Source organism: Juglans microcarpa x Juglans regia, chromosome 2D, assembly GCF_004785595.1.
Source record: "Juglans microcarpa x Juglans regia isolate MS1-56 chromosome 2D, Jm3101_v1.0, whole genome shotgun sequence".
NCBI lineage: Eukaryota > Viridiplantae > Streptophyta > Magnoliopsida > Fagales > Juglandaceae > Juglans > Juglans microcarpa x Juglans regia.
This window is the reverse complement of record NC_054596.1, coordinates 19,807,253-19,834,511: the sequence shown is the minus strand read 5'-3', so window position 1 is coordinate 19,834,511 and position 27,259 is coordinate 19,807,253. Positions and strand designations below refer to the sequence as shown.

Genomic DNA, 27,259 nt, shown 5'->3' with positions numbered 1-27,259 from the left:
GTGTGGGTGCGTGTAGCGTCCGGTTGGCCTCTAGTTTTCTCTGCTTTTCTTGTCTCAATGAGACGAATACATTGGTATGCTCAAATTTGAAAACTGAGGAACACACTAAAAACAAGTTTTCTATAAAAACTCCTTTCAACAATCGGTCCGATACTACTTGTTAGGGAAATCAACACAGTAGAATGAATAAAAGCAGAAATAAAAGAGTACACTCACGCACTCAGTGACACCAAGAATTTAATGTGGTTTGGCAACTGCCTACATCCGCAGAAAATAATTTCATTAATAAATAGTGGAACACAAGAAAATATTACAGAGGAGAAGGATCATATTTCACTCAACTCAACTCTCTTATTTTCTCTGAGAGCTCTCCTGACTCTCTCTCTTTTCTTTTCTTCTTGGGTGTGTCTGAGGCTCTCGCTAGGAGCCTCAAGTTATAGGTGAATGTATATCACCTCACCGTATGAATGCATTTAATATGCATTAAATAAGTAAATGCAGTTACCTATTGAGCGCTGAGCAGCCATTGTGGATTGCTCAGGGCATGGGCATGGACTTCAACAATGATCAGCTTATAATAAATTTCCTGCAAGAAACATCAAAGACGACATCTTCATGAAAAAGGCCCTATGTCAACGACAGCTCTTAAATTCTAGAATTCCAGCATTAATTCTTAGAACTCACTAAAAGTCCAAACACATTACAATCAAAACAAGGATGGTGATCTGTATTATCTCAAGAAAATCTTCAACCTTTTTAATATGTTGGCGAATGCAGCTACATCTTTGACTTACGGTCAAAATCCTTTGCTCAATACTCACTTTCTGCCACTCCATCTGTTATCCAAAATCGTCCCTAAAACTTTTATATTTAGTGTAGGTTAATTTTCACCGCCTTGGGCAAAGACTTGAAGGAGAAGTTGTAAAGCAATTCATGTAGGGGCAGATGTTAGCTCCCTCGCCTGTCTTCCGAGGGTTTAGCGAAATCTAATACACACATTTTTTTTTAAAAAAAAATTCAATCTATCAAATTCACAAATTCTGACCGCGTTTTCCTTTTTTATTTCAATCTACCAATCTCAAGAGGTTGTCGATCGCGAACTTCAGATGAAACTTGAAGGAACACAACTGTTTTTATTGTGTAGGTTAATGAAAATAGTGTAAAGCCATTTTTTGTTCTAATTTCAAATTACCACTCAAACTAAAGTAAACACAACTTAATTGAGTTAAATTCTGTCATAAGAATATGCCAACAACCGCTTTTACGTTAACAAATATAATTTCGCATCAACTAAATACAGTCAACAATTTGCCCCCATACAAACACGCCCCTGACATTCTCACTGCCGTGCCATGTACAAAGTGTACCGTTTGTATGCTTTAGGCCGACTTCCTTCCCGCAATGACGTTCTCCAAAAACTCACTGATCAAAGCCTCAATTGGGACCCCAACAGCTCAAGTACATGACTGTCCTCAAAGACTCTTCCGACTTCTTCATTTTCTCCTGATCTCTTACTTTGCTTGAAACCACTGCAGAAGTCGAAGAGGAGAGGTTCTTTGCCCGAGATAAGGAGCGGAGATGGTTCTTTGTACTTTGCTGAGCGGATCTTATAATATAATTCCACCTGCATAGACCCATCTGGTCTTTCATGGCCTCCACAACTCCTACGCTGGCTGCTACAATTGCTCTGCTTGTTGAACTCATCTTCTACTAGTCTTCACAAGACTCTGATTTGCCCTTGAAATTAGAGAAAAACGAATGGCAAATTCTGTGTAGCAACTAATCAAAACTGATCGAAGAATTAAGGATTAAATGATTGATGTGGCAAACATATGGAGGAGCTTCTTTTATAGAGGGAGAGTGATGGAAGGTCCGATACTTGGAAAGGCCCGCCGAAGTTTGGGATAATGCATCGATCAGCAATACCACTGGTGTTTATGGTTTTCGGGTCTGGGAGCCAATGGGTTTTTTTTTTTTTCCCCATGATACGACAAATCCTTAATTTCTGTCGCTTTAGGATAAAATGGTCCCGTACGTCCACTTGAGTTGGTGATGCGCACGCTGTTTTGCAATATAAAACTAATGAGTGATGCTATTCATCTACCCGCAAGTCTCATTCATCACACACCCCCTTGCGATGTGTCATTTTTTTTTAAACGTATGCGTTTTACCTTACCCTACATACTCCAAATCACGACCAAGTTGATTTCAAATTTCTCTCACTCCATAATCAAGCTGCAAGGGTTTTCTTTTACAGTTTTCAATATTTTCATGTATTTATTGTCTTCTCTCTATATTCAAGTTAATCCATGGTTTTACAGTTCTTCATTGTCTTCGCTCCATATTCAAGCTGCTCCCTGGATTTTATGCTCATGTGGGGGGTTGTTTTCCTGGCTAGCTATTGGACATTCATTGGATACAATATCTAATAAGCCAATAACTTTTTTGCTTGAACACAATACGTGCATTTGAACACAATAAAGCCAACAACAAATTTTGTCCGCCTGTGGGGGCTTGATGTTGCATTTGCTTAAAAGCTCACTGCACCAAGCCAGCCCTAGTTCATAGAGAGATACTCCTCTTTCTCTTTAGAAACTACTACCAAATCAAAACCTACGCAGAGGGAGGAGCCGCCCCTCCCTCCCTCATCTCTCCTTCATCCCTACTCCCACTCTTCTCTAGTTTTCTTCTTTCATTTTCTTTTTTAATTGTTTTTTCAGGGCGATGTATGGAGGAAGGCCAATCTGCTGCTCTGCGATGTTCAGCAACCACCACGTGCCCTCCTACAAGTTTCCCAAGGCACCGATTCTTCAGACGGAAGAAGTTTTTTGCCGAATCGAGCTGCGCATGACCCACACGCACGGTCCAAAGTGGGTGCATGAAATCCACAAGCCACTACTAAAGGTGCTCTTCTGCTGCCATGCGCAACTTTTCTAGGTCTTGGGCCACCGGTTACTTCAGACCTAACTGACCGCCATACTCCTAGGGTGGCGCGTGGCTCTCACGCACATCACAATCACTTTGTTTGTAATTTTTTCCTCCAATGTTGAAAATGTGGATTTATATCTTTTTAAGATGTAATTCATTTTTTTCCATGTATCTTTAATTTATGTTACGTCTTTTGTTTTAGAAAAACAAAAACAAAAAAAACACATTGTCTCTTGGACTTTTGTCTATAGAGTGTGTCCTCTACTCCCTCTTAGACAGAGTATAGGGTTTGTTAACTCTATCTTGGACAGAGTTGTGCTCTCTCTCATGTGGTCTGAGAGAGGTTTGCAGCATGAACTAGACCATATCAGTCACAGTTGTGTACTAGGGAGTCATTAATGTTGTAGCTGGCTTGTAATGAATGTTTCAAGTCAAAGTTGTAATATTTGTTATTGATGAATGCAGTTTGTTTTATAAAAATAAAAATAATAGTAATAAAAAAAAAACTCTCTGCACCCACCCAACACAGAGAAACAAGACACCCAAAATCCATCTCTCTCTCTCTCTCTCTCTCTCTCTCTCTCTCTCTCTCTCTTTCCCCCATCCACACATGCAATATAAAACAACCAATGTAATACTTTGAGGGTATGTGGATGCTAGGGCTACAAGCGATTTACTGGGACGAGTGATTTACTGGGATCGATGGGTGGGGGGATTATGCTCACGGGGAAGAGGCGACCAATGGGAGCTTCTGATTATGCTCACGTGGGAGAGGGGATTGACAGGAGGGGGAACAGGGATTTCTTTTTGCTTAGAGGCGATGGGAGATGGGAGAGGGGGAGAGTGATGTTAGGGCTACGAGCAATTCATTGGAACGAGATTCACAAATGGACCGGACTTCTCTTAGACTGGGTTTGCCACATTAGAAGTCATGTGGTGTATGATAAAAAAGCCAGACTAGGAATAAAATTTCTCAAAACTCATTCATGCTAGGAGAGTTGGATTGTAATAAACAAAAGGAGTAGTAATCCACTTGTCTTTTTTGTTATAACTTTTTATATAATTATATTTTAAATTAAGAGTATTTTAATAAAATGATATTATTTATATAAATTATTTTACAAAAGCATTTATGCTTTAAAATAAGAATGTGTAAATAATTATGAAAAAATTATATATATATATCTATCTATTCTATATTAAAAGCATGAATGGAAAAAGCAACAGTGATTTTTGTCTTTTTCTTTTTTTTTTCGTACTTCTTCTTTCTTATTTTACCCTTCTGTTTTAATAGTTTTCCCATTTTATCTTTAGCACTCTTACTTGAACGACAATCACTACAAGAAATTTTAGTTTTAGGAATGAAATTATTTAGGGATGAAAAAATTTTGTCCCTAAAAGTAATTATTGATTTGGTCTAAAAAAATGGATGACTTTATAAAAATGTTCGAACAACAAAAAATCCGTTCGAACCAGATCTTCTGTGACGAATTAGGTTGTTTCAAAATGTCAAAACCGTTTGAATGGTCAAAAATACTTTCGAACCTGGAATTAATGTTTGTTCAAATGGTTTATAGTTTGTTCGAATGATAATCTTGGCGAGAAAGTAATTTATTTTGGCGGAGGAAGTTCAAATACGTTTAAACAAAAATATGTTTGTTCGAATGAGAAAGATTTGGTGGGAAAAATAGGCGAGAATGTTGCAAGCTTGTTCGAACACAAAATTTATGCATTCAAACGGAACATTTGGTGGGAAATTAAGTTAAAATTGACGGAGATTTTTTTAAACCTTGTTCGAACAGAACATAAAATATTTACAAATTCATAAATTAATTTTATGTAATTAATGTAAAAATATTTTAGTAATTTATTTTATGTGAAACAAATATTACTTATAGTGCCATTTTTTATATTATTGTGAATGGTAAGTAAAATGAAAAAAAAAACATAATTAACAATAAACAAGCTAGCAAATACTAAAAATAAAAACCATACATTAATTGCATCCCAAAAATATTATGTTTGGCGGGAATATAATGTATGACTATTTGAATATTTAAATTAATTATACAACATAAAAGTAGTCATAATTGTCCATACAAAAAAGCACATTTAATACAAATAAAAGATATACAATACTACTGGGCCAGATCATGTAGCACCGCCTCGACTCCAGCAATGTGTGCCTAAATATCAGTCACTCGAGACATGAGCTTTGACTAAGTCTCTACGAGGGCAACCTGGACTGCATCAATGATCTTTGATGTTTGTGCGAGCATCTTTGCACACACGATATCTACAATCTCCTCACGAGTAGCACTGTGTGACACCCTATGTAGATGCCTCACCAAATATGCCATGTGCACCTCCCTGAGTGTCGACAGCCTATGCAGTGGGTGCACAAATACGGAATCTAAAGTGTCCGGTGCTACGAGACAAGTTCGTCGAGTTGATTGGTCCAATTGGCTGCCGAACATGCTCAAACTCATCTGGCCTGACTCCTTTTGCTAAAAGGAATCGTGTGAGCATGACTCCAAACAACAATATATCTGTGATAATTTTTTTTTTTGATAAATACAAGTATTATATATATCAAAAGGAATAACCAAGTACACTGAATAAAATAAAACTCTACTTGTCGTAATATAGGTGGTCTTTGATCGAATCCTAGTGAATATATATCTCGCCAAGTTGATAGGAACCCCACGAGCAACCCGTAACATAAATCGTGCCCTGTGCATACTCACCTCAGTCTTGTGCAGTCGATGATCGATATTGTTGGCTATTATAATGTTCATGATCTTGAAAAAACTAGATAAGTTCACATGTTTGATGCTCTTGCTCCCATCATAGTAAGGAGCATTTGGACCCACAATCAACGCATGATCCTCATGATTAGTGAAGTCATCGATTCCATCAGGCATCATAGTATCCTCTTCCTCTGCAGTCTCCCCATCGCCTACAGGTGTAGACTGATCTCTAGGCACCACATTAGGATATGCAGTTGGCAGTCGATGGATACTTAGAAAATCAGTAACTGCATCAACTAAAAATCGTACTGAGATGCCTCGAACGGAGAAAGTGTATGCCTCATCCTCCTGGTTGGCACGATCAAGTTCTCTATAGAACTCAGAAACAATATTGATATACGAAACTATCTTGTCCGTGCCTTCGTCCTTCTAATCGATGATCGGTGTCCAACCACGATCGAGAAAGACAGATGGGAGAGAATGTCTCTCCCACATAAGATCCCTAAAATCATCTATCTTCACCTGGCTCTTTAACAAAATAGTCATCTCTCAGACTTCTTCGCTAGATTATTGTCCTGACGCAACTCGCTTCTTTCCTTGTGAAGCTATTAGAATGATGCTAAATTGATGATATAAAATTAAGAACAATGATTACAAAATATCATAATTATAATTAGATCAAGGTAATTATATCTAAAAAAACTAAAATAAAAATGTATCATTTGAAAGCTTAACAACACGTTCCAACAATGTTATAATGCATTTGACTAGTAATAAATATACGTTCGAACGCTGATCGATTTCCGTTCGAACCATCTAATTGTGGTTCAAACGACAACCAATTTTATGTCGTTCAAACGTATACACGGCAATTTCTGGTTCAAAATCGGCAATGGCATTGCCAAAATCGTAAATAATAAGTTTAGAACCATCTTTTTTCCTCCCACAAGTACAATGAAAGGCCGGGATGATCATAGAGTCATCCCGTCCCCCATTTCCAACCAACTACGGGATTGAAATCAAAACCTCATTTTTAACCCATTTAAAACATGTTTTAAGAGGAATGAATCGGTAAAAATGGTTGGGAGAGGACATACATATTGCGGGTTGGAGAGTGGTGGTGGACGGTGGCTTCGATGGCGGCGTTTGGTAGCTCGTGGCACTGGAGTGGAGTAGTGGGAGAAAGGATTTTGAGTTCTAATGGCCCTGGGTCTGGACACGATGCCTAATATTTATTTATTTTTTCGTTCGAACGGCTAGTAATGACGTTTGAACGCATTCATTTTATTCGTTCGAATGCTTACGAATACCGTTCCAACGGAGAAAAAATATTGCATAGGTTATTATTATATTTTGTTATATAATATAGTATATATACTTGTACTACTTATATAATACTTATACTTAATTATTATATACTTATATTTATAATAATACTTATATATATTTGTTAACTTATATTATTGTTAGATATAAAACTATAATATATAATATACTTATATATTTATAACTATCATATAATATACATATATAGTTATATTTATATACATTTGTTCATTTATATATATATTTGTTCACTTATATTATAGTTAGATATACAACTATATCTACTTATATACTATGATATATTATACTTATATATATTTAATATACTTATATAATATACTCTTATATTATACTTATAATACTTATATGGGTGTACAATATAAGTATATAGTTTTGTACACTACTATATCCTTATCTTCTACTATATATTTAGACTTATATATATTCTATTCTATATACCTATAGTTTTGTATATATAGTAATAAAATTAGATATATATATATATATATATATTGTACATTCAAACTGCCTATTATCCATGTTCGAATGGTATAATTACTTGTTTGAATGGAAATTTCCAGAGTTTGAATGCATATAATTTGTTGGTGCCATTGATAAGCTGTGACGGGATCAATTTGCGCCATATTACACTTTCAATTATCCGTTCGAATGTCTATAATGGACGTTCAAACAGGTGTGAGCTAAATTGATCCAGACGGGAAATGTTTCCTGCTTCCTTGTTTTCGGGTTCGAATAGTTAGTAAATTACATTCGAACGAGAAAATAAGAAATAAGACGTCCTGAAGCATAAACGTGCTGGACGTTTGTGCTTATTTTTTCTTGAGATTCAGAGAGCATGAGAGAGAGCAACCGTGAGAGGGACCGTGAGAGGGCTGGAAATCAACTATTTCTTTTCAAATTGGTAAGTTATTTTACTTTAATATTCTATTTCCATGGGATTGTTTTATTAAAAAACTCAAATTAATGTTCTCTTAAACTCAAATTAGTTATTTTCTCTTTTGTTTTTGAACAAAATATTAAGGTTAGAAGAATATATTTGTGTTTGGATGTGAGAAACATGTAAATATATTTGTGTTTGGATGTGTGAATATATTTGTGTTTTTGAACAAATATGAAAATATATTTGTGTTTGTACAATGTTCGTAAAATATGCATCTTATGAGTTTGTGTTTAACCCAAGAACGTGTTTTCTCAGATGTTGTTTGTCTCTATTTCGTGTCTAGAATTTGGGTTGCAACCTTTCGAACGCGTTATCTTGTTCGAATAGATCTTGAAGTGTTGAAACGAGTGTACTCCTATGTTGTAATACTTAAACTCAAATTTAATACTTAAAAGATAATTTATTAAAAACTATAAGGTATAATTAAAAAATAAAAAACATAAGATGGACATTAATACTTAAATTAGAATTAATAATTAAAAGATAACTTATTAAAAACTATAAGGTATTGCTAAAAAATTAAGTAAATTCAAATTATAATTAATACTTAAAAGACTAAAGTTCAAAGATTTTACTTAAAAGACAAATAGCGTTAATAGAACACATTTTGCACTCTAATTAAAGTTATTAATACTTAAAATATATAAACATAAGAATTAGAAATACTTAAATTAAAATATATACTTATAAAATATTTAATTAAAAAACTATAATGTATAATTAAAACATATTTTGCACTCTAAGTAAAATTATTAATACTTAAAATATAATAAACATAAGAATTATCAATATTTAAATTAAAATATATACTTAAAAAATAGTAAAAATTATTAATACTTAAAAATATTGGTGATTTGTAATGTAATTTTGCAAGATATTTGTGATTTGGAATGTGATTTTGCAATGTATTTATTTAGAAGATGGTTGGTTTACTATTTAGGTTCTGGATTTTAGAATTATTTTTACATGCAGTTAAACCTTAGACTCGTTCGAGAGTTGTGGCCAAATATTCTCTTTAAGAATGTTTGGGTACAACTCTTGAATTGTCCAAAGTGAACAGTTTGTGATTCTGTCATCTATATGGCAGATATATTCAGTTTAAACTCTTGTGTTAGTCAATTTAAATTTTAGTTTAGCATTTTCTTACATTCTTCGAGTATTTGGTCCGTAAGTTTCTCGGCCCATAAATAAGGTCGACGACCTATCGTGACTAGCATACTTGGAGATGATAGGCTCGCGAATGGGATAGGACTAACTATCTTATAAAATAGATGGCAATTCAACAAGTCTATTAGAATATACTCTTGATAGTGTTTATCCCATGAAATGAGTTATTTTGTAGCAGCCAACGAGTAATGGAAATACGATGGATAAGAGTTGGATGTTATTGGGAGATGGACTCGAGTGAGACTACAAGGAGGATGCACGATGGCTTAAGTTTTTTTATAGAATTTGCTTGCATGAGTGTTGACAGTCGAGGATTTATAAGCTGCCCATGCAAGAAGTACAAAAATCTTAATTCTTATAATTTGGTGGTAGTAGAGGATCATTTATTTGTAAATTGAATCGATCGAAAATACTCACCTTGGGTCTTACATGGTGAACCATTTCCTAAATGAGTTAGATTTAATAGTCAGTCCAATCAAATGGAAGAGGGTAACGACATCGACATGGAAGACATTAATGTGGATGCTTTTGATGACAGTGGTGATAATGGAGAGGATATGACTGAGATGTTAGGCGATCTGGGTGTAGGAATATTTGGAAGGAGGGATGGAGAAGGAACATTTACACAATCATTTGAGGGAAATAGAAACTTTAGAAGCCTGTGGGAGGATGCACCACTACTTGAGGTTAGTGATGATCCTCTAAATAAATAGTATCTAATTTAAGTTCATGTGTAATAATATAGTATTAGTTGTTATAAATTAATAGTTGACATGAATATGCGCAATGATCATATACAACTACTTCACACGAATGGTGTAACTGACGTAGAAAAGACGCACGAAGAGGAATTTCCTTGTGGTTTGAACATATGATATTACTGTAAACCCCCATCTTATAATAATATGAATTACATAGCACTAAACTTCATAGATTTCTATGTAACATTGATATAACTATAATAATATTTATTGATGTAGTTTGTATCGAAATATACTGAAAATTCAGAAGAAATCTCACCAGAACTGTATGCTATGGCATGTGGTCTATCCAGATGGGCCATCCAATACTTAGGATGTTTGGTGTGTGGATATAAATTTCACACTAGTGACAGAAAACGATATAGGAAAACTCAAAATTGTGGGGTCATAGTTGAAGGATGTCAAGGGATGATAACATTGACTTCTACAGAATTGTGGAAGATATCATAGGTTTAAAGTAGGTGCAGGGGGGGATATATGGTTTGGCTATTTAAATGTAACTGGTGGGATGCCTCAAATTCTAGGTTTGGAGTGTGTAACAATGAAAATTTTGTGAGGGTCAATACAGTTCGTACATGGTATGAGGATGATTCTTTAGTTCTCGCTTGCCAAGTGAATTAAGTTTTTATTTAGATGATTCGAAGTATGGGAACCCATGGAGGGTAGTGGAGAAGTTTGTACTAAGAAATGTATATGATTACATTCCAGAAGCAGACGAACCACATGAAGAAGTTGATAGTCCAGTAAATGAAGAAGTATATGAAGAAAATGAATCAACATCAATTTATTTGTTGATCTAAGCCAATATGACAAGGTCACATTGCGTAGAGAAGATGTTTAACTCGAAGTAATTGAGAGTGAAATGTCGAAAGAAGATGAATCAACTGAAGTGCCTATTGAGGATGAGGACGATTGGTCCAGCAAAACTTATAATGGTCCAACAAAGCAACACGTGCGCCATCCCCATCCATTATTGACTCCTCGTGTGGTTCACCTGCCATCAATAGTGGGCCAGCATTACCAGATCCAGAACAAGGTGTTTTATCAAATTAAATATCACATTTTATGCTCAATTTAAGTAATATATATCTATAAAATAAAATAATTTAATTAAAATATATGCTTTAATTACTGTGCATATAGCTGTTGTAAGCCAGTGCTGAGATCAAGGTACTATGAGGAGTGTCTGCATAGAGAAAGTAAGAAAAATAGGTAAAATTAAAGTTGAAATTCCTGATTATCACACCAGTGCTTTCGGAGATTCAGCAGCATGGCTTAAATCTTATGTTGGTACGCTGACTCGCACGTATGCACCGATAACCACATCCTCCAAGTCTAAAGTTCCCTAAGATGTGAAAGACCACATCAAAAATCATTGCTTGGTAATAAGTTACATCCCAAGCAACTAAGTATATAACATATTAATTTAAAGTTACTTTGTATTTAAACTAATTGTTTATAATTCTGAAAGGACGAGCTTGAACTTAAGTTTAGCCAATGAGATGATCGATTAGCGGTTGAGGAACTGATGTCGAATGCATTCCAAAGGTACAAAGGTTGATGCTATGCACACTATAAGAAATTCAGTATTACAACAGAGGCATACCAAAATCCATTCCAAGCAATGCCACCCAATGAATGGGAGAATATTTGTAATATGTTTAAAGATCCTACTTATCAGGTAATTTCATAGTTATTTTTTTTAATTGTATATGATAGATGTATTAAACATATAAACATAATTTTTTTTAGCAACAGAGTACTGTGAACCAAGGAAATAGATGAAAATTAATGATACAACATCATGCGGGTTTTCGATCTTTTCATTGTTTGTCTAAAAATGATAAGTTATTCTCGTCCTCGTTAAATATTAACATATAATACATTTTTCTGATTAATTAAATAATATAGATTTTCATTTTGCAGGAAGAAGAAAGTCTTGTTGACTATAATCTGACCCAATTATATGCTAAAGCACATTAAAATCGTGATGGTGTTTGGACTAGTATCAAATTATGTAAGTTTAAATTTATCTAACTCCATTGTCTAATAATATTTTTGTTACTTATACTAACTATAATGTTTTTATTTTTGTAGGACAAGATGATATCTTTTAAGGAAATTGTTGCGGATCTGAATGATGAATCATCTGTCAATGATGCTCAGATCATTTTTCAAGTTCTTGGATCACATTTTGGATATTTGAGGGGCCTAGAACTTTGTGTGAAACCATCATCATCATTTTTTTTAGGCAGATTGAATGACAATAAGATTAAGAAATTGGAGGAAGCAACACTTGAGATAGAACGATTGAGGTCCAAGGAAAAAGAGTTGCTGACCCGATTAGATCAAGCAGCGGATTTAGAGGCAAGATTAGAAGAGAACATGCAGAAGAGGTTGGAGTTGAATAACCAAAAAATGTTTGAATAATTCCAGTCAAAGATATCCCAAAACTCGATGCCACCACCACAATCTTAAAATTTATTTTTTCTTTAATTGCCTTTATATTATGATGTTTGAATTGCAATTTGTGTAATATTAGTATGATATTTTTAATTAAATTCTGATTTGTATGATTAATACATTTAAACGGTAAATAACCAATTCGAACGGTTACTTACCATTTATAAATCCATTCGAACAAAACAGACCCATTCGATCAAAAAGTAATCAATTCAAACGACAACCGAGAAATACATTCCGTACGGACGTTTGAATAATAAAATATTTGTTCGAACAATATTAATATACAAAACCCCATTCGAACGTATATAATTTTTGAAAAATAAAATTTCTATTCAAACGGATAGAATTTATGTTCAAACAACAAGACTAAAGAAAAATATATTAGTTTGAACGCATAAAATTTGTTCAAATACTCCATTCATTCGAACAAGATCAAATATGGCTATTAGTTTGAATGAATATTTCATATTGTTTAAATGGATGTGTCGGTTCGAATGGAGAAATATTAGATTCGAACCATTTATTGAGACGAAATTTGTTCGTCTAAAACAAATTCCGTTTGAACGGTTTCGACTGGTTTCGCCCAATTTTGTCTTTAGAATGATTTTTTGAGACAAAATTTGATTTTCGCCTTCAAAAACTTTTTGAGACGATCTTTTCGAGACAAAATAGAGAATAAATTTTTTCATTTTCAAAAATAATTTGAGACGAAATTTGGGATATTTGAGACAAAATTTTTCGTCTCAAAAAACCCAATCTCTTGTAGTGAATGTGACAATTATATTTCTAATTTATTTAGAGTCCCAATGCAGCCTATAAAATCAATATCTAAAATTTTTTAAACACTTGCGTACACGATTTGAGAGTTTGGAAAGCCATAAAAGAAACTCCAATTGCCTTCTTAAAAGTGATCTTTATTCAAAGAGGTTGAGCCTTAGTTTTTCTTATTTTATTGTTTAACAACCGCCACCATCATGTTCTGATGCTCTTTCTGTGATTGAGATTATCCATATATAAGTAATAAGCTCATCGGTGTTTCAATAGTTTTGGTGAACCAGAGAAGTTTGTTTCTTCAGAGGTGCTAAAAATAAATTTCTAAGTTTTGAATTTTTTGAATAGAATGTGTGGCTCACGAGGATTGCAATAATAGAAGACTTTACACAAGTTTGTTGAGATTTAAATTGATTATAATGTCATCTTATCATAGTAACTTGCTAAGCATTTGGAGTGATTATTACTTAAAAAGTCGTTGACAAGGATGAAACTAGGATTTTTTCCCTAGAGGGACCAAATGGGATTAGAAATATTCAACCCATTATCCCAAGTGATGGAGTCACAAGGGCCCCATTCTGACAAAGACCAGGGACCATGGAAGAAGAGGAATGAAGGGAATAACTCAAGACAGAGGCAAGCCCAGGGAAATCAACATATTACCTATGCAAGTCATGCAATCGAGTACAATTTGGGGAATACAGAAGGGAGGTTGAACTGTGGTTTCGATGTGGTAAATCAAGTCACTATATCTACGATGGACCATTACAACTGGATAGCAGCAAAAACACCAACCCACCTCAGGGGACTAATCGAACAACACGGGTTAACAATCATTAGTGTAATACAGTGCCATCTCGAGTTTATGCATTGACACATGGAGAGGTAGAGAACAACAACGACGTAATTACAAATACTCTTTCTATTTTCTCCAAGAAAGCTGCAGTTTTTTTCGACTCTGGGGCTACTCATTTTTTTATTTCAACAGATTATTCTAAGTTTTGTACTATAGATTCTGAAATATTGGGTAACAATTTATTAGTACCAATCCCAATAGGGAACTCGGTGGTATGTAGTAAGATTCTTTGTGGGTGTCCAATCTCCATAGAAGGGAGGTTGATGCCAACTAAGCTAGTGGTATTTTAGATGTTTGGCTTTATGTGATATTGGGGATAGACTGGCTAGTTTTCAAATATGGCACGTTGACTGTTTTAAATAGAGGTAGTGTTCAAGCCTCCTAAGAATTTCGATTTGTTGAATCAGAGTGCATTCTCTTCCACCAATAATATATGTTGTTCAAGTTAGGAAGTTGATGTAAATTGGGTGTCAGGGATTCTTAACCTCTGTGGTTGATACGCTAGCCGAAGGAAGAATTGAAGTTAGAAGACATCCATATTGTGAGGGTAGTGTTCAAGCCTCCTAAGCTAGTGGTATTTCAGATGTTTGAAAAATCCCACTAATAGAGGAGGAGGATTTTGGATTTTCAGTGACACATCGAGGTTGGGATTGAATTTTGTCTTAATTCAACATAGGGAGGTTATAACCTACAGTTTCCGACAACTGAAGGCATATGAACAAAAATACTCCACACGTGGTTTCGAATTAGCAGAGGCTGTGTTTGCACTAAAGTTTTGGAGGCATTATTTGTATGAGGAAAAGTGCGAGATTTATACCGACCACAAGAGTTTAAAATCCATCTTCACCTAGAAGTAATTTAATATGAGATAGGGAAGATGATTCGAGTTGATCAAGGACTACAATTGTACAATCAACTACCATCACGATAAAGCTAATGTAATAGTTGATGCACTGAGATGGGAATCAATGGGGTCAATAGTTTCAGTTCTTATTACTCCACATCAGGTATTGGTGGGCCAAGAAAGGGTTGGGATTGAAGTTATAACCGGTGAACAATAGGCTTTCATGGCCAACTTGATGGTCCAGCCAACATTGATAGAGAAAATTGAGGCCGCCCAAAAAGAGGACATGGGGATAGTGAGACTCGTAGAAGAAGCAAAAAAAGGAGGTAAGTCTGAGTTTGATTTTTCTAAAGATAGGGTATTGAGGTTTAGGGGTAGACTGTGTTTGCCTAATATGATGAAATAAAAGAATGATTCTTCAGGAAGCACATTGTTCCCCTTTAGGGGTGATAAATGGTCCGGTTGGACCGAATGGACCGGACCAGACCTAGACTTGGTCAAGTCGGTCTCGGTCTACATTTTAGAGGACTGAAAAGTTTTGGTCCAATCCACGGTCTAGGGTTTTTTTGGACCGGACCGGACCTAATGAAAAAAAAAATATATTTTATATATAATAATTGTACAATTAACAATATAAAATTTTAAATATGTTATTAATACTTGTTAATATTCTATAAATTAACAATATTTTATATATATCTTCATCTAACCTATCACTATTAACAATATAAAATTCTAAATATGTTATTAACACTTGTTAATATTCTATGAATTAACTAATATATTCTATGAATTAGTTAATTATATAGTAATTATATAAATTAATAATATAATTTTAATCTAATTTATTATCATTGACCTTATAAAATATTTTTTTATTGAGTTTGTTACTTAATCCATATTAATAAGTCACTTAATTTAATTTAGTATTTTAAATAAATTTTTTTATTAATTATTTAAAAAAAAATTAGGCCAAACCGATTGGACCGGACCGGACCGATATCTATCGGTCTGGTCAGGTCCGATCTGGCGATGGACCGAAAATAGCTGGACCGAACAGGGCCGGACCATTTGCACCCCTACTCTCTTTACACCGTTCACCCAGGGAGCACAAAAATGTATCGGGAGAGTGCCACGTGGCATCTAGTTCAAATAGCTATCAAATCGCCATGTAGGATGTCCAAATTAGCCTAGGATCATTGGAAAACCTTTTTGGACATATGGAACAATCTTAATCATTGATTTGGCAATCAAATTGACACTTGTCAAGAGGAGTACAAATGTGTAAGTGATTGGAGTTAAAACCAAGTGATTAGGCTTATTAAAAAATTCAGTATTCCATCTACTTAAGTACTTTTTGACCAACCCAAAAGTGGGTTTCAACCTAGTGAAATCCCAAACTTGATGGGGCTAAATGGTTAGGGTAACCGAAACCTTAAACCTCCAAACCCTAAACTTGTGGCCGACTTTGATCATGTGATTCTCAATTGGTTTAAGCAACTTCCACAAGCAACCAGCCACTCATATACACTCTCCTACACCCTCATATACTCTCTTACACATTGGTACTTGCATTTGACCAAGAAAAACTGGCTTTGGATTAAAACCTAACTGAAAGCCCCTTGAAACCCCAAATGGAATGCCATTTCGGTTACACCCTTTTTAGTCCCATCAAAACCCCTAGTTCCCCCAAGATTCTCCCACAAGATTTCCTCCACTTATAAGGCCATACCATGGCTGACTTCCCACCTCATGTTCATCCTTAAATAGTTTTTATAGAAGGCCAAACAAGCAACCAAAAGCCTCCTCAATTTCACCCCAGTTGACAGCAACTTTCTAGCACACTCCATCATCTTTTTCCTTCTCCTTTTCACAAGTTAACCTCACTTCATGTGTTATGAATTCAACCACCAAGTCAGCCCCAGTACACCCCCAACACCTCTCTCTCATTTCCCCCACACGGTTTATTTTTCATCACTTGTCCTAGAGAGAATCTGAGTGTGCTTGGAGAGAACAATTTCTGCAGGTTTGTGTTCTTGACTTTCAGCCTTTGTAAGTTCCTTCCCTTGTCTTAGGTCTCTTCTATTTTGTTAAGTTATGATTTTTGATTACTTGGGAGAGTATTGGTTGAATTTTCTTAGTACTTTGATGGATGAATGTTGGTGCTGATAATGAAAGGGTTTGGTTTGGATGTTTGTTCTTTATAAGTTTTGTGTTGTTTTGACGAAAAGATTTGTGAGTCTCTATTCTATGAAGTGTTCACATGATTTTTGTGTAATTTTTGGTTTGATTTATAGTATGTTAGGTTTTTATAAAATAGTTTTGCATGATCTATTATGTGCTAGAAACTGAATCCTCCAAATGAGTTTTTGTTTGGTGTAGTTGTCATTTTAGCCTTCGGATATTGAGTCTATAGTTTTTATTTTTTTAAATCTTGTTCTTAAAGCTTTGATCTATGGATTAAGTTGGATTTTTTAAAGTTTTGTGACTTAAGTCTTTGTTGGATTTGTAATAAACATGCAAAAGTATGTTTTTAAGTATGATTAGAGGCTCTCGGGTTTGGTGTTTGTTGAGATGGATTATTTGTTGTAGTATGTTGGATTTAATGCTTGGATCAAGTTAGAACTTGAACGTGAGGAATATGGATGTGTTGTTTCAAGTTAGAACCTGGATCAAGTTACAACTTGGCTTGTTTTCGCATATGAGATAAGATGAGTGAGATTAAAGTTAAAAGTAGAATAAAATATTGTTAGAATATATTTTTTTAATATTCTTTTTATTTTGGAATTTGAAAAAGTTGAATTTTTATTTTATTCTTTTAGGGAATTTGGGAAAGTTGTAATGATTAAATAAGATGAGATGAGTTGAGAAGGGTTGTGAAATCAGGCGATTTGATTCAAGTCAAAAGCATGCAAGTTTTGGTTTCTATGATTTCCTTGTAAACCGAGTTTCATTTTTTGACTTTTGTGCTTTTGTTGTTAGTTATAAATGCTATCAACTAGGTTTGAATGATGAACATCTTAGGAGTGAAATTTGTGGACTTTTGGAGTTCTTGAAGTTGAAATGAAAATATTAGACCAATAACACAAAGATTAGGTCCGATTTGACCTAATCTTGATGTTTCATATTATTCTTTGAAGTGGTAAGTTTAAGTTTTTGTAAAATGTGTGATTTAGTATCTTGGCTTGATCTTAGAACTAAGGATGTGATATTTGAGAGTTGTTCTTTTTGGTTAATCATGTTAGTGTGTTAAATGGTCAAGTAGCAAGCAAAATCATAGTTTTTAGCCTTTATATGAATAAGCCAAAAGTAGTTCTCATAGTAGGGTTTGGGTTTTGAAAATTCTAAGCTCATATTTGGATTTATGATGAAATTTATATGACGTATGTAAATTTTAATAAGTTTTGGAGTTCATTTGCATTTTCCTTAACTTTAGGAGCTAATTTGCAATTTTCCAAAAGTTAATGGGTAATTTTGCAAATTAAGCCCAAAGTTAGTAGAATTTGTTTTTATAAAGATTAAGTGAGAAATGCTAACCATAGAACGTATTTCATTTCAACTTACGCTACACTTACATTACACACGACATTCTGTAAGTTAGCTTCTAACTTATAGTATGCTTATGTATGTATGGTGATGAGATTCAGACAATTAAATTCATTTTTTAATTATGCTTATTAAATTGAATTATGTTATGCAATGCCATGATGCTATTTATCACAATTATGATCATTTGTCACATGTCACAACCATTATGTCATGAAGTATGCAAGCAGGTCATGAATATTTTTAAGTCAAGTATGAAGAGTCAAGTTTACATCAAGCTAAGCCCATGAGACAAGACATCATGGTTACCCCATGAGACAAGACATCATATGTAAGTCTATCTTAAGTAAGCAAGCATTCCATATTTTTCATAAACAAGATCTTGTGCATTAAGCATACATATTATTGTTACAATCACGCACACTTATTTATATTATTAGTAACTTAGGAGCTTTATTTGTTGAGATTTGTAAATCTCATTGTGCTAGTCTCAACTACCGAATGGTAGATGATGTGTCAAGGATCGGCGAACCCGCACACCCCAAGCTGGATGTCGTCGAATAGGCCGAGGAAGAGCCTCAAAAAGCTCACGGAGTTGATCTTCCAGCGTTTGGATTTTATTTTGGAACTAATAATCGAGTTGTGTGAGCAACTTGGAGTTTAGATTAGGTTTTCTATCATCTGTGACTATGGAGTTCTGTCTCCAGTACCTTATTATTTTATTTACAGACAAGTTGGACAAATGTTATGACTTTTGTTTATGTGACTATTAATGAAAGTGTTTTTGTTTTGAGATTAGTATTTTGGTACATTGTGTATTGCTAAAAATTATTATTATTATTATTATTTTCTGTTGCGATTATGTATATTGTTAGAAGCATGTTAGGTGCATCACATTCTTAACTGTTATGAACGAGGGTATGTAACCTTGTGTTGCATGTCCTGACTTTTCAAGTTCAGTCAAATCCCAAGTGAAATTTGGGAGCGTCACAGATGTGTACCTAGCCCATCCCGAAGACCCAAAACCCATTCCACTAGTACAAAATGAGAAAAGATGCAGTGTGCCGCTTTGACCTAAGGTTTTTGTTTTCCCTCTTCTTTCTCCTTCAGCTCGAGACACTATCTCTCTTTCTCCCCTCTGTGATTTTCTTCTCTTCGTGGAAAACCTCGCTTCGCCGCTCTCCATTCTTGATTTTGTCACCGATGTTGGTAAGCTACTTCCATGGACTCTCTCTCTCTCTCTAAATCCTTTTTGGTTCTCTCTCTCTAGGTCTTAGGTCAAGTGTGGTGATCAACAGAGGCCACTTGAGCCAACGTGCGCTTCTCGCCACTAAGGTATGTCTCGATTTCTATCTCTTTTACTCTCTCTCTCTCTCTCTATCTATCTATCTATCTATCTATCTATCTATCTTTCTCTCTCGTGGTCTCTCCTTCCAGTTTCCTCACCATCTTAAACTTGAATTTAACCTTGTTTTTCAGTGTTGTTGAGCATAAAGAACATCACTCGACATTGCCACCTCGCTCTCGAATACGACCGACCATTGCTCCAAAATTGGGTAAGGTACCTTTGAGCTTTTGCCTCATAACCACCATTTAATTTTTGTGAATCTTGTGATTGGTGCCAATTAGAAGTTTAGATTGTCTTTGTTTGCATATTGGAATTTGTAGATTGAGTAATTTCATGATTTATATTTGGAGGGTCTTTGTTTATAATGTCATGGACAGAGGAGGGATGGATGCAAAAGTGTTGGATAGTGTTCTGATTTGTCAGGAGTATGTTTGTAAATGGTGATGTACATTGTGGAGACATATATTGGTGAGTAGTGTGTTAGAAATTGTACTTAGACCATTATAAACCCAAGGCACCATTATGTAATTTTTTTTTTTTTTACAGGATCATATTGGGCTATAGTTTGTGTTATATAATTTTGTTATATGTTAGCAATATTTTTAAGATTATGTTGAAATATATGTTACAATTCATGTTGAAGGCTTAGATAGTACTCCCCAAAAGTCAGTTAAGTGGTGCTCCAATGCTAGAGAATTTGTCAAAAACTGATTAAGGTTGATTTTGTGAAAAACTTACTTCTTCTTGTTATGAAAATAACCTTTGTCGTTTTCTGCATTATTCTTAGTATCTAAACAAGAAAATAAAATATTTATGTCATCAATTGTGTAGCCATGAGCATTTTTGGTACTTTGTTCTCAACTACATAAAAAGGAAATATGAAGTATGAAATTCTTATATGATTTTATGATATTTATCTGCTTAGTACTCTGTTATGGTACGACATTATATTAAAAAACATTCTGACATGACATTCAGTTTTTGCGTCTGTTATGATCTTACTATGGATGTAAAATTGTGGCCTCTATTAGTATGTTGGTACCAACATCTATGTTTGTGACTGCACCCACTTTGTTAAGCAGGGTCAAATTGACCAGATTGTATTAAGAGATAATGAGGCCTTGAGTGACTGTAAAATCACCATCATAGTAAATTTTGCCCCAAAATGACCCGTGAACATGGGCTTTTACGCCGAACCACGTAAATCCAGGTGTCTCTATCTTTATTTATATTTTATGTATTTATTTTATTGTTTATTTTTGTGGATGTACGTTTGAGTACTGTATCGACTCCCAAACCACAATCGTGGGCTTTTTCAATACATCATCATGGCCCGAAGCACCTCCGTGGGCAAGGATGACTCTTTCCTCCCATTTCGGTGTATTGTGCAAATTTATGCATTAACAGTCAGCGTTGTATGTGGAATCAATGTATTCTTTAGACCAAAAATGGGAGAAGGATGATTCCCCGATTTATGAAATCATCTCTAAAGAAGCTAGCAAGATCACTTAACTTTTCACCTCTTATTTTTATTTCGTTAAAAATGTTGTTAAAAAAAGAAGAAGAAGAGAGAAACAAAGGAAAGAGAAGCATGTGCAGATGCATGGCAAACACTATGCACACGAGCGTGCACTCTGCACATAATACGTACATCAGATGTGTGGCACCCACTGTGCACGTGGGCGTGCATTATGCACATAATAGATACATCCACTCTGCATCCATGAATGCGTAGTGGCATGAGAGTGCGCATGGCCGTGCTCCTAGTAGGGGTGATACCCGCATGGTGCGGGGGGGGGGGGGGGGGGTACCCTCCCCCGCACCATGCGGAGGTGGGGGCAGGGGAAAAAATCCCATCCGTCCCGCCACCCGCTTAGGCCACCCCATTGTGTTTAAATAAAATTTTTTTGGTGTAAAAAATAAATTATAATATAATTTAAATAATATATTAAAATTTATAAATATTACATTGCTTAAGAATGACTATTGTATTGCCTTGGTCTCCTATATAAAGGTTGGCTTAGGAGGCCAAATCAATCTAATGGCTTGAAAATAATTTTATGTTTTTAATAAATTGTATATATCTATATACAATATATTTATTTATATATTAATATATATAAATAAAAAATATATATGCGGAGCGGGAGCGGGGGCAATGGGCGGGGCGGGGCACCGCTACCCACCCCTAGCTCCTAAGAGGGTCGTAGTGGTAAGTCGGCTACCCATTGCCCCTCTCACGTGGTGAAGTTTGGGTCCCCCCCCCCCCCCCCCAATTGGATGGCTAGACAGAGCTGGCAGAGGTTCTGTTAGTTGGTTCTCGTTGGCTAGCATCTCGAAGGTCAACGAGGCACACCCCGCCAGCCAATCAGAAGCTAGTAAGGCAATCGAAGACCACCACGTGAACTATCAGTGGTCTCTTCTGCCGAGGTGGTACCCCTTTCCCAAGATGATTTCGAAATTGTTGTACAAGTGGGATTGGGCAAGGCATGCTGAGTAGGGAAGACGGTGGCGAGGATGCCACCTGTAACTCCTTGCACAACACCAGTTGTGTTTGTTGGCCATAATGGATGACCAGACGAAGACGGTTGGGCATCCCTATTGTCCCTCGATTCTACGTGACTGAGAGCCTACTGGAGAATCACACCACTACACCCTGCTAGCGGACTACGAGTTGCTAAAGCCACCCACAACTACCACATGACACGCTGACACTTTCTGTCGTTGGTGTGGTTGTCTTCAACATACGTGGTGGTCCTTAAGCTTGACTACAACATGAGTTACATGGCGTAGCTCGGCAGTAGGCTCACCACGGATGTTGGAAACTGGCAGGTAAACCACCCGCTAGCTATATGCTCACAACCGATGGCGTGGGGCACAGACACCCACAAGCCCACTGTTGGAAGTGATAAAGACCACTGGTGGTAGTTTCTGTCATCAATGGGCTTCCATAGAATCGTAAAGCAACATGTCAGTGTTGGGCTTGCCCACAGCAACTCACCACCCCCGTGGCAGGCAATGGTCCCTCATGAGCACTACTTGTGGTAGGTAGTAACCACTAGCCGTGATGGACTCGTGGTGGCGAGTAACACCTAGGGAACATGAAAGGCAAGTTCCTTGGCATGCCCACAACATTTTATCACCAAGACAACGGGCACACTTGAAGCATTTTATCACCTGCATGGTGGGAAACCTCCCTTGCTCGCTCACAAGTATCTTATTGCCTCTACAGCGGGCAAGCTCCATTGCCGGCCCACCATGACTCACTTCTTTTGTGACAAGTTACTACCCACAATATACGCATCTGCCATTGCTTGCCCCTAGTGACAGGAAGTAGGTGGTGGACCGCTCACTCACATCAAACAAGCTCAAGGCAATGATATGAGTGTCACGATTGAAATTGCATCTTGCCCTCCCTGCGCACTTCCTGGAGTTCTCGTGCACCATATTGTTTTGTGAGATGTTATCGGGACCAGTAATTGCCCAAGGCCAACGAGTTGGAACCCATGGCATAGAAAATTATTGATCATCCACAATAGCTAAGATATAGCACCAAGAAGAACAGATTTGGAAGGCGTGTGACCAGTGCATTTCTCACAACACTCCCATTCTCTAGCAAACATGAGCACAAAATTTAAAAATCCAAATGGCTCAAGTTTGCTTCTTCAAACCTTATTATATAAGTTTATATGTGCTAACAAATTTGGTTCGTGGGTTTTTTCCCTCTAAAGTTCCTTAGGATTTTACAAAGCTCTAAAGGAATGGAGAAACGAAAACATGGAGGACAGGTGGATAAGTGACATATCACTCGCTAGTTTTAAGTAATTTTTGAGGCACCTAGGTTGAACCATGAGTTCCAATTCATGCAAGCAAAGCAAAGAGGATACACAAGCGGAAAAAGAAATTAGAATAAAAAACACTAAAGGATAGGCAACTTCCACCATTCAAAAACTAATTACCAGTGGACAATCTCAATCAAACAAAAATTGAAAATAATAATAAAATGTCCCTAGTTTTCATCCATCGAACTCGCTATTTCAATTATTTTCACTAACAAATTTGGTTTTAGAGGTTTCCCCACCAAATTCCCTAGAATCCCAATGGATGAAGAAACAAAAATGAACCTTACTCGTTGGTCTCAACCAAAAAGCAAGTTTGGACGATCCATATCCCAAACGAGGGTCCCTGGGCGAATAAACAAAATAAAGAGACTGGACAATGACGATTAACTTCCACCAGAAAAAACTAGGAAACCTTACACTTGAGTTGGAACACCAACTGCAGAGTTGCCCTTTAGCAGCGCTTGGGCACCACAACTCCTTATCCACACTAGAGCAAAATCTCACTCCGAGGAATGAAAATGCTCTCCAAAGCAACAAAAGTATCGTGCCACCCTCAAGGCACCTGGGCACCTCGAGCCTTGCTTAAGTGCTACTGGAATCGAATGCCCACCGGACATCACACACACTTGGCTCATGTTTTCAAGTCTCAGACTTGTATCTTGGATTATCTGAACTAAACTATTTGGTCTATGGTGAAAACATATTGTGCAATCGAGTATGTCTCTCGCCATAGCAAAGTGGTAGAGCATTGCTCTCCTCGGAGTAGAGTGGTTGAGTACAACTCCCGCAAAAGCAACGCAGTCGAGCATCTCTCCCACTGGGTCTAATCCTACTCGAGCACATGGGTTGTGTAACGCCCCAGTCCTGCAGGGGTTGGAGAGTTACTTTCAATCACTTACTCACATTTCAACAATATAATAATAGACTCCAAATTTTCATTATCATATAGAAATTTCGATTCAAACTAATTTCTTCAATATAACCAATTTTCCAAAATGCCAAGTCATTATAACACAATACAGTTTCGTAATAAAAATCGACAATACTCATAAAACTTTTCTATGCTTAATCCATTGTACTTAAATCATCTCACCCAATGCCACATAATCTTGATCCTCAGCTGAACCATCAAAATATCCGAAAAATATAGTGGGGATAAGGGGTGAGTTATCAACAATTCAGTAATTGAGAACATATACTAGCATGCAAACATGAGCATTTATAAAGTTCGGTATGTAGAACAACACATTTACTTTTAGAATGCAAAAACAACATATTTACTTTAGGAATGCATAAACAAAACTTGGTAAAAAAAAATTTGAGCGAAATTTTCAGAAAAACAAACTTGTTCCCAAAAAGATAATCCTTTGGCATACCCAAAATGAAACATTATATTCATATAATCTCATAGCATCACATCGGGACAAATACCATGTTTAACCCCCGTAGTAAGGTTATAAACCTCCATTATACCAGTGGCTGGGCCATATACCATCTTTCACCCCCGTGGTAAGGTTATAAACCACCATTATAATCGTGGCTAGGCTGTATATCATGTTTCACCCCCGTAGTAGGGTTATAAACCACCATTATACCTGTGGCTGTGCCGTATACGATGTTTCACCCTCGTAGTAAGGTTATAAACCACCATTATACCAGTGGCTGGGTCTTAACAAAAACAGAACGGAACATCATCGGAATCAGATCACATTTAGATACAAAATCAGAACTCCATGTTAAGGTTTTCAGATGACACATCATATTAAAACAAAATACTGAATAGTTTCAGATCATTTCACATGTTTGAAATAAATAGAATCAAAATATCTTCATTTATTCATAGTAAAAACCTTAAGATTTCATATTCGTTCTTTTGCATAGTTCAGAAAATGAATGCTCAAAATTATCTCATGTTTACACCAGTCATGACAGAAAATATTTTCTCTGATATAGAATTTATGCATATGTAGAACAAGCATTTGAGGTCATTTTCAAATTTCTTTTAAAAACAAACATGCTTAGTTTCAAAGTCAACCTCATTTCATTTCTTTTGTGCAAAACTAGTATATGAACTCCGCTTACCTGGACTTTTTAACTTTTTGAATCTTTTCACAACTATGCCAAAAGAATATCAATTGTCACCTATACGGAATACTAAATGTTACTAAGCTTCTAAAATGACTTGTTAAAACTCTCCATTTACTTAAATTCATGCTACGTAAATAGTTTTAAAAATAATTATTAGCCATAAGAAATCTAACAAAATACTATCGTCATTCAAAGTATATTCTTAACGTATTATAATATAGTTTTATCAAATATGGCAAAACAAACTTAAATTCATTTCAAAAATTAACTTTATTATATTTAAAACTCATCTTTCTATAAATTATTATTAAAAAGATAATTTAATAATGCCAACAAACAAAGTAGTAGGACATCATAAGTTTCTTAAGCAATAGTAATACATAAAATAAAGTTCATTAAAAAAATCATTAACGTAAAATACAACAAATCTATTTTAAACATCAAACTCATTAGAAGTTAGCTCATTTAAACAATATTTCAACAATTTCTAAAATATAAAAGCCAATTTACACTTAGAATTTACAACTTATTAAAATATTTTTGTCAAATTCAAATAATGTAAGAAGTGGTAAACTCATTTAGTAAGATATACTCAAATCGATTTTGAAACATTGAGAATAAAATAAAATCTTATTATTAATTCACTACTGAAAATAGTTATAACCATTATAACTATATAACTAAAATTTTAGATCTTTAAATACTATCTACATAAAATTATAATTTCACGCTAAACATGACTTTCAAGAAACATGTCAAATAAATCAAACTCAAGATCAAAATAAACATCAAATGGCAAGAAAGCATATTGACTTATAACTAGATGTAGTAATATAAATATACTTAAAACAATTTCTTTATAAATATCATGAAACCATCTAAATGAGAAGGGCGTTTTGGGAAAAAACTCATAAACAGAACAAGGAAACAAAAAGAAATATGAGATTTTAACACTTCGAGACAAAAAACCGTGCAACAAACTACGAAGGAGAGTCTCTACTCACAGAGAGAGAAGGAGAGGCGCGACGGGCAGTGTGCTGGGCGGAAGTCGAAGTTGGTTAGCGCGACAGCATGGTACTGAGAGAGTGAGATGGAGAGAAAACTGTCACTCAATCATGGTGGAGAGAGAGAACATAGTGAGAGAAAGAGAGGAGAGAGGGTGTTCCCTGTATAGAGAGAGAGAGAGAGTATTAACAAGGGAACATTCGGGAGGGGTGGAGATACCGTGTGACGGTAGCTCACAGCGGCATGAGGTTGTGCATGGTTGCTTGGGATGATGCAAAGGCACCGTGGGCTTGCTAACTTCTCGGTCATGGCGTTGGCGAAAGCTCTGTTTTGGGTGTAGTAAAATAGGGTTGTTTTGGCTTGGCAAAATTGTGGGTTGCTGTTTGTCATGGCTGTGGGAGGTGGTTTTCAGTGGTTGGTTGTTGTGAAGGAGCACGACACCTCACGTTGAGATCATGGTGGTTACTGGTTGTGGTGCAGTGTTCGCTGCACTTGGCCCTGGCCAACATGCAACGGTGTCGACGAGGGCCACTTGTGACGGCACCTTGGTGGTGATGGTGCGCAACAGCGTGGGAGGGTAATGCTGCTCTGCAAGGTAAG

General features: G+C 35.7%; 1 protein-coding gene across 1 annotated transcript; it reads right to left on the bottom strand.

The window, feature by feature from the left end:
* Positions 1-1,337: 1,337 nt before the first annotated feature.
* LOC121248745 lies at positions 1,338-1,932 on the bottom strand. The gene has a single exon (XM_041147301.1). The coding sequence runs from the start codon at positions 1,702-1,704 to the stop codon at positions 1,435-1,437; it is 270 nt and encodes an 89-aa protein (XP_041003235.1). The 5' UTR covers positions 1,705-1,932; the 3' UTR covers positions 1,338-1,434.
* Positions 1,933-27,259: the final 25,327 nt, after the last annotated feature.

Coding starts and splice junctions, on each gene's coding strand:
- LOC121248745 (XM_041147301.1), bottom strand. CDS start 1,704: ATGAGTTCAACAAGCAGAGCAATTGTAGCAGCCAGCGTAGGAGTTGTG.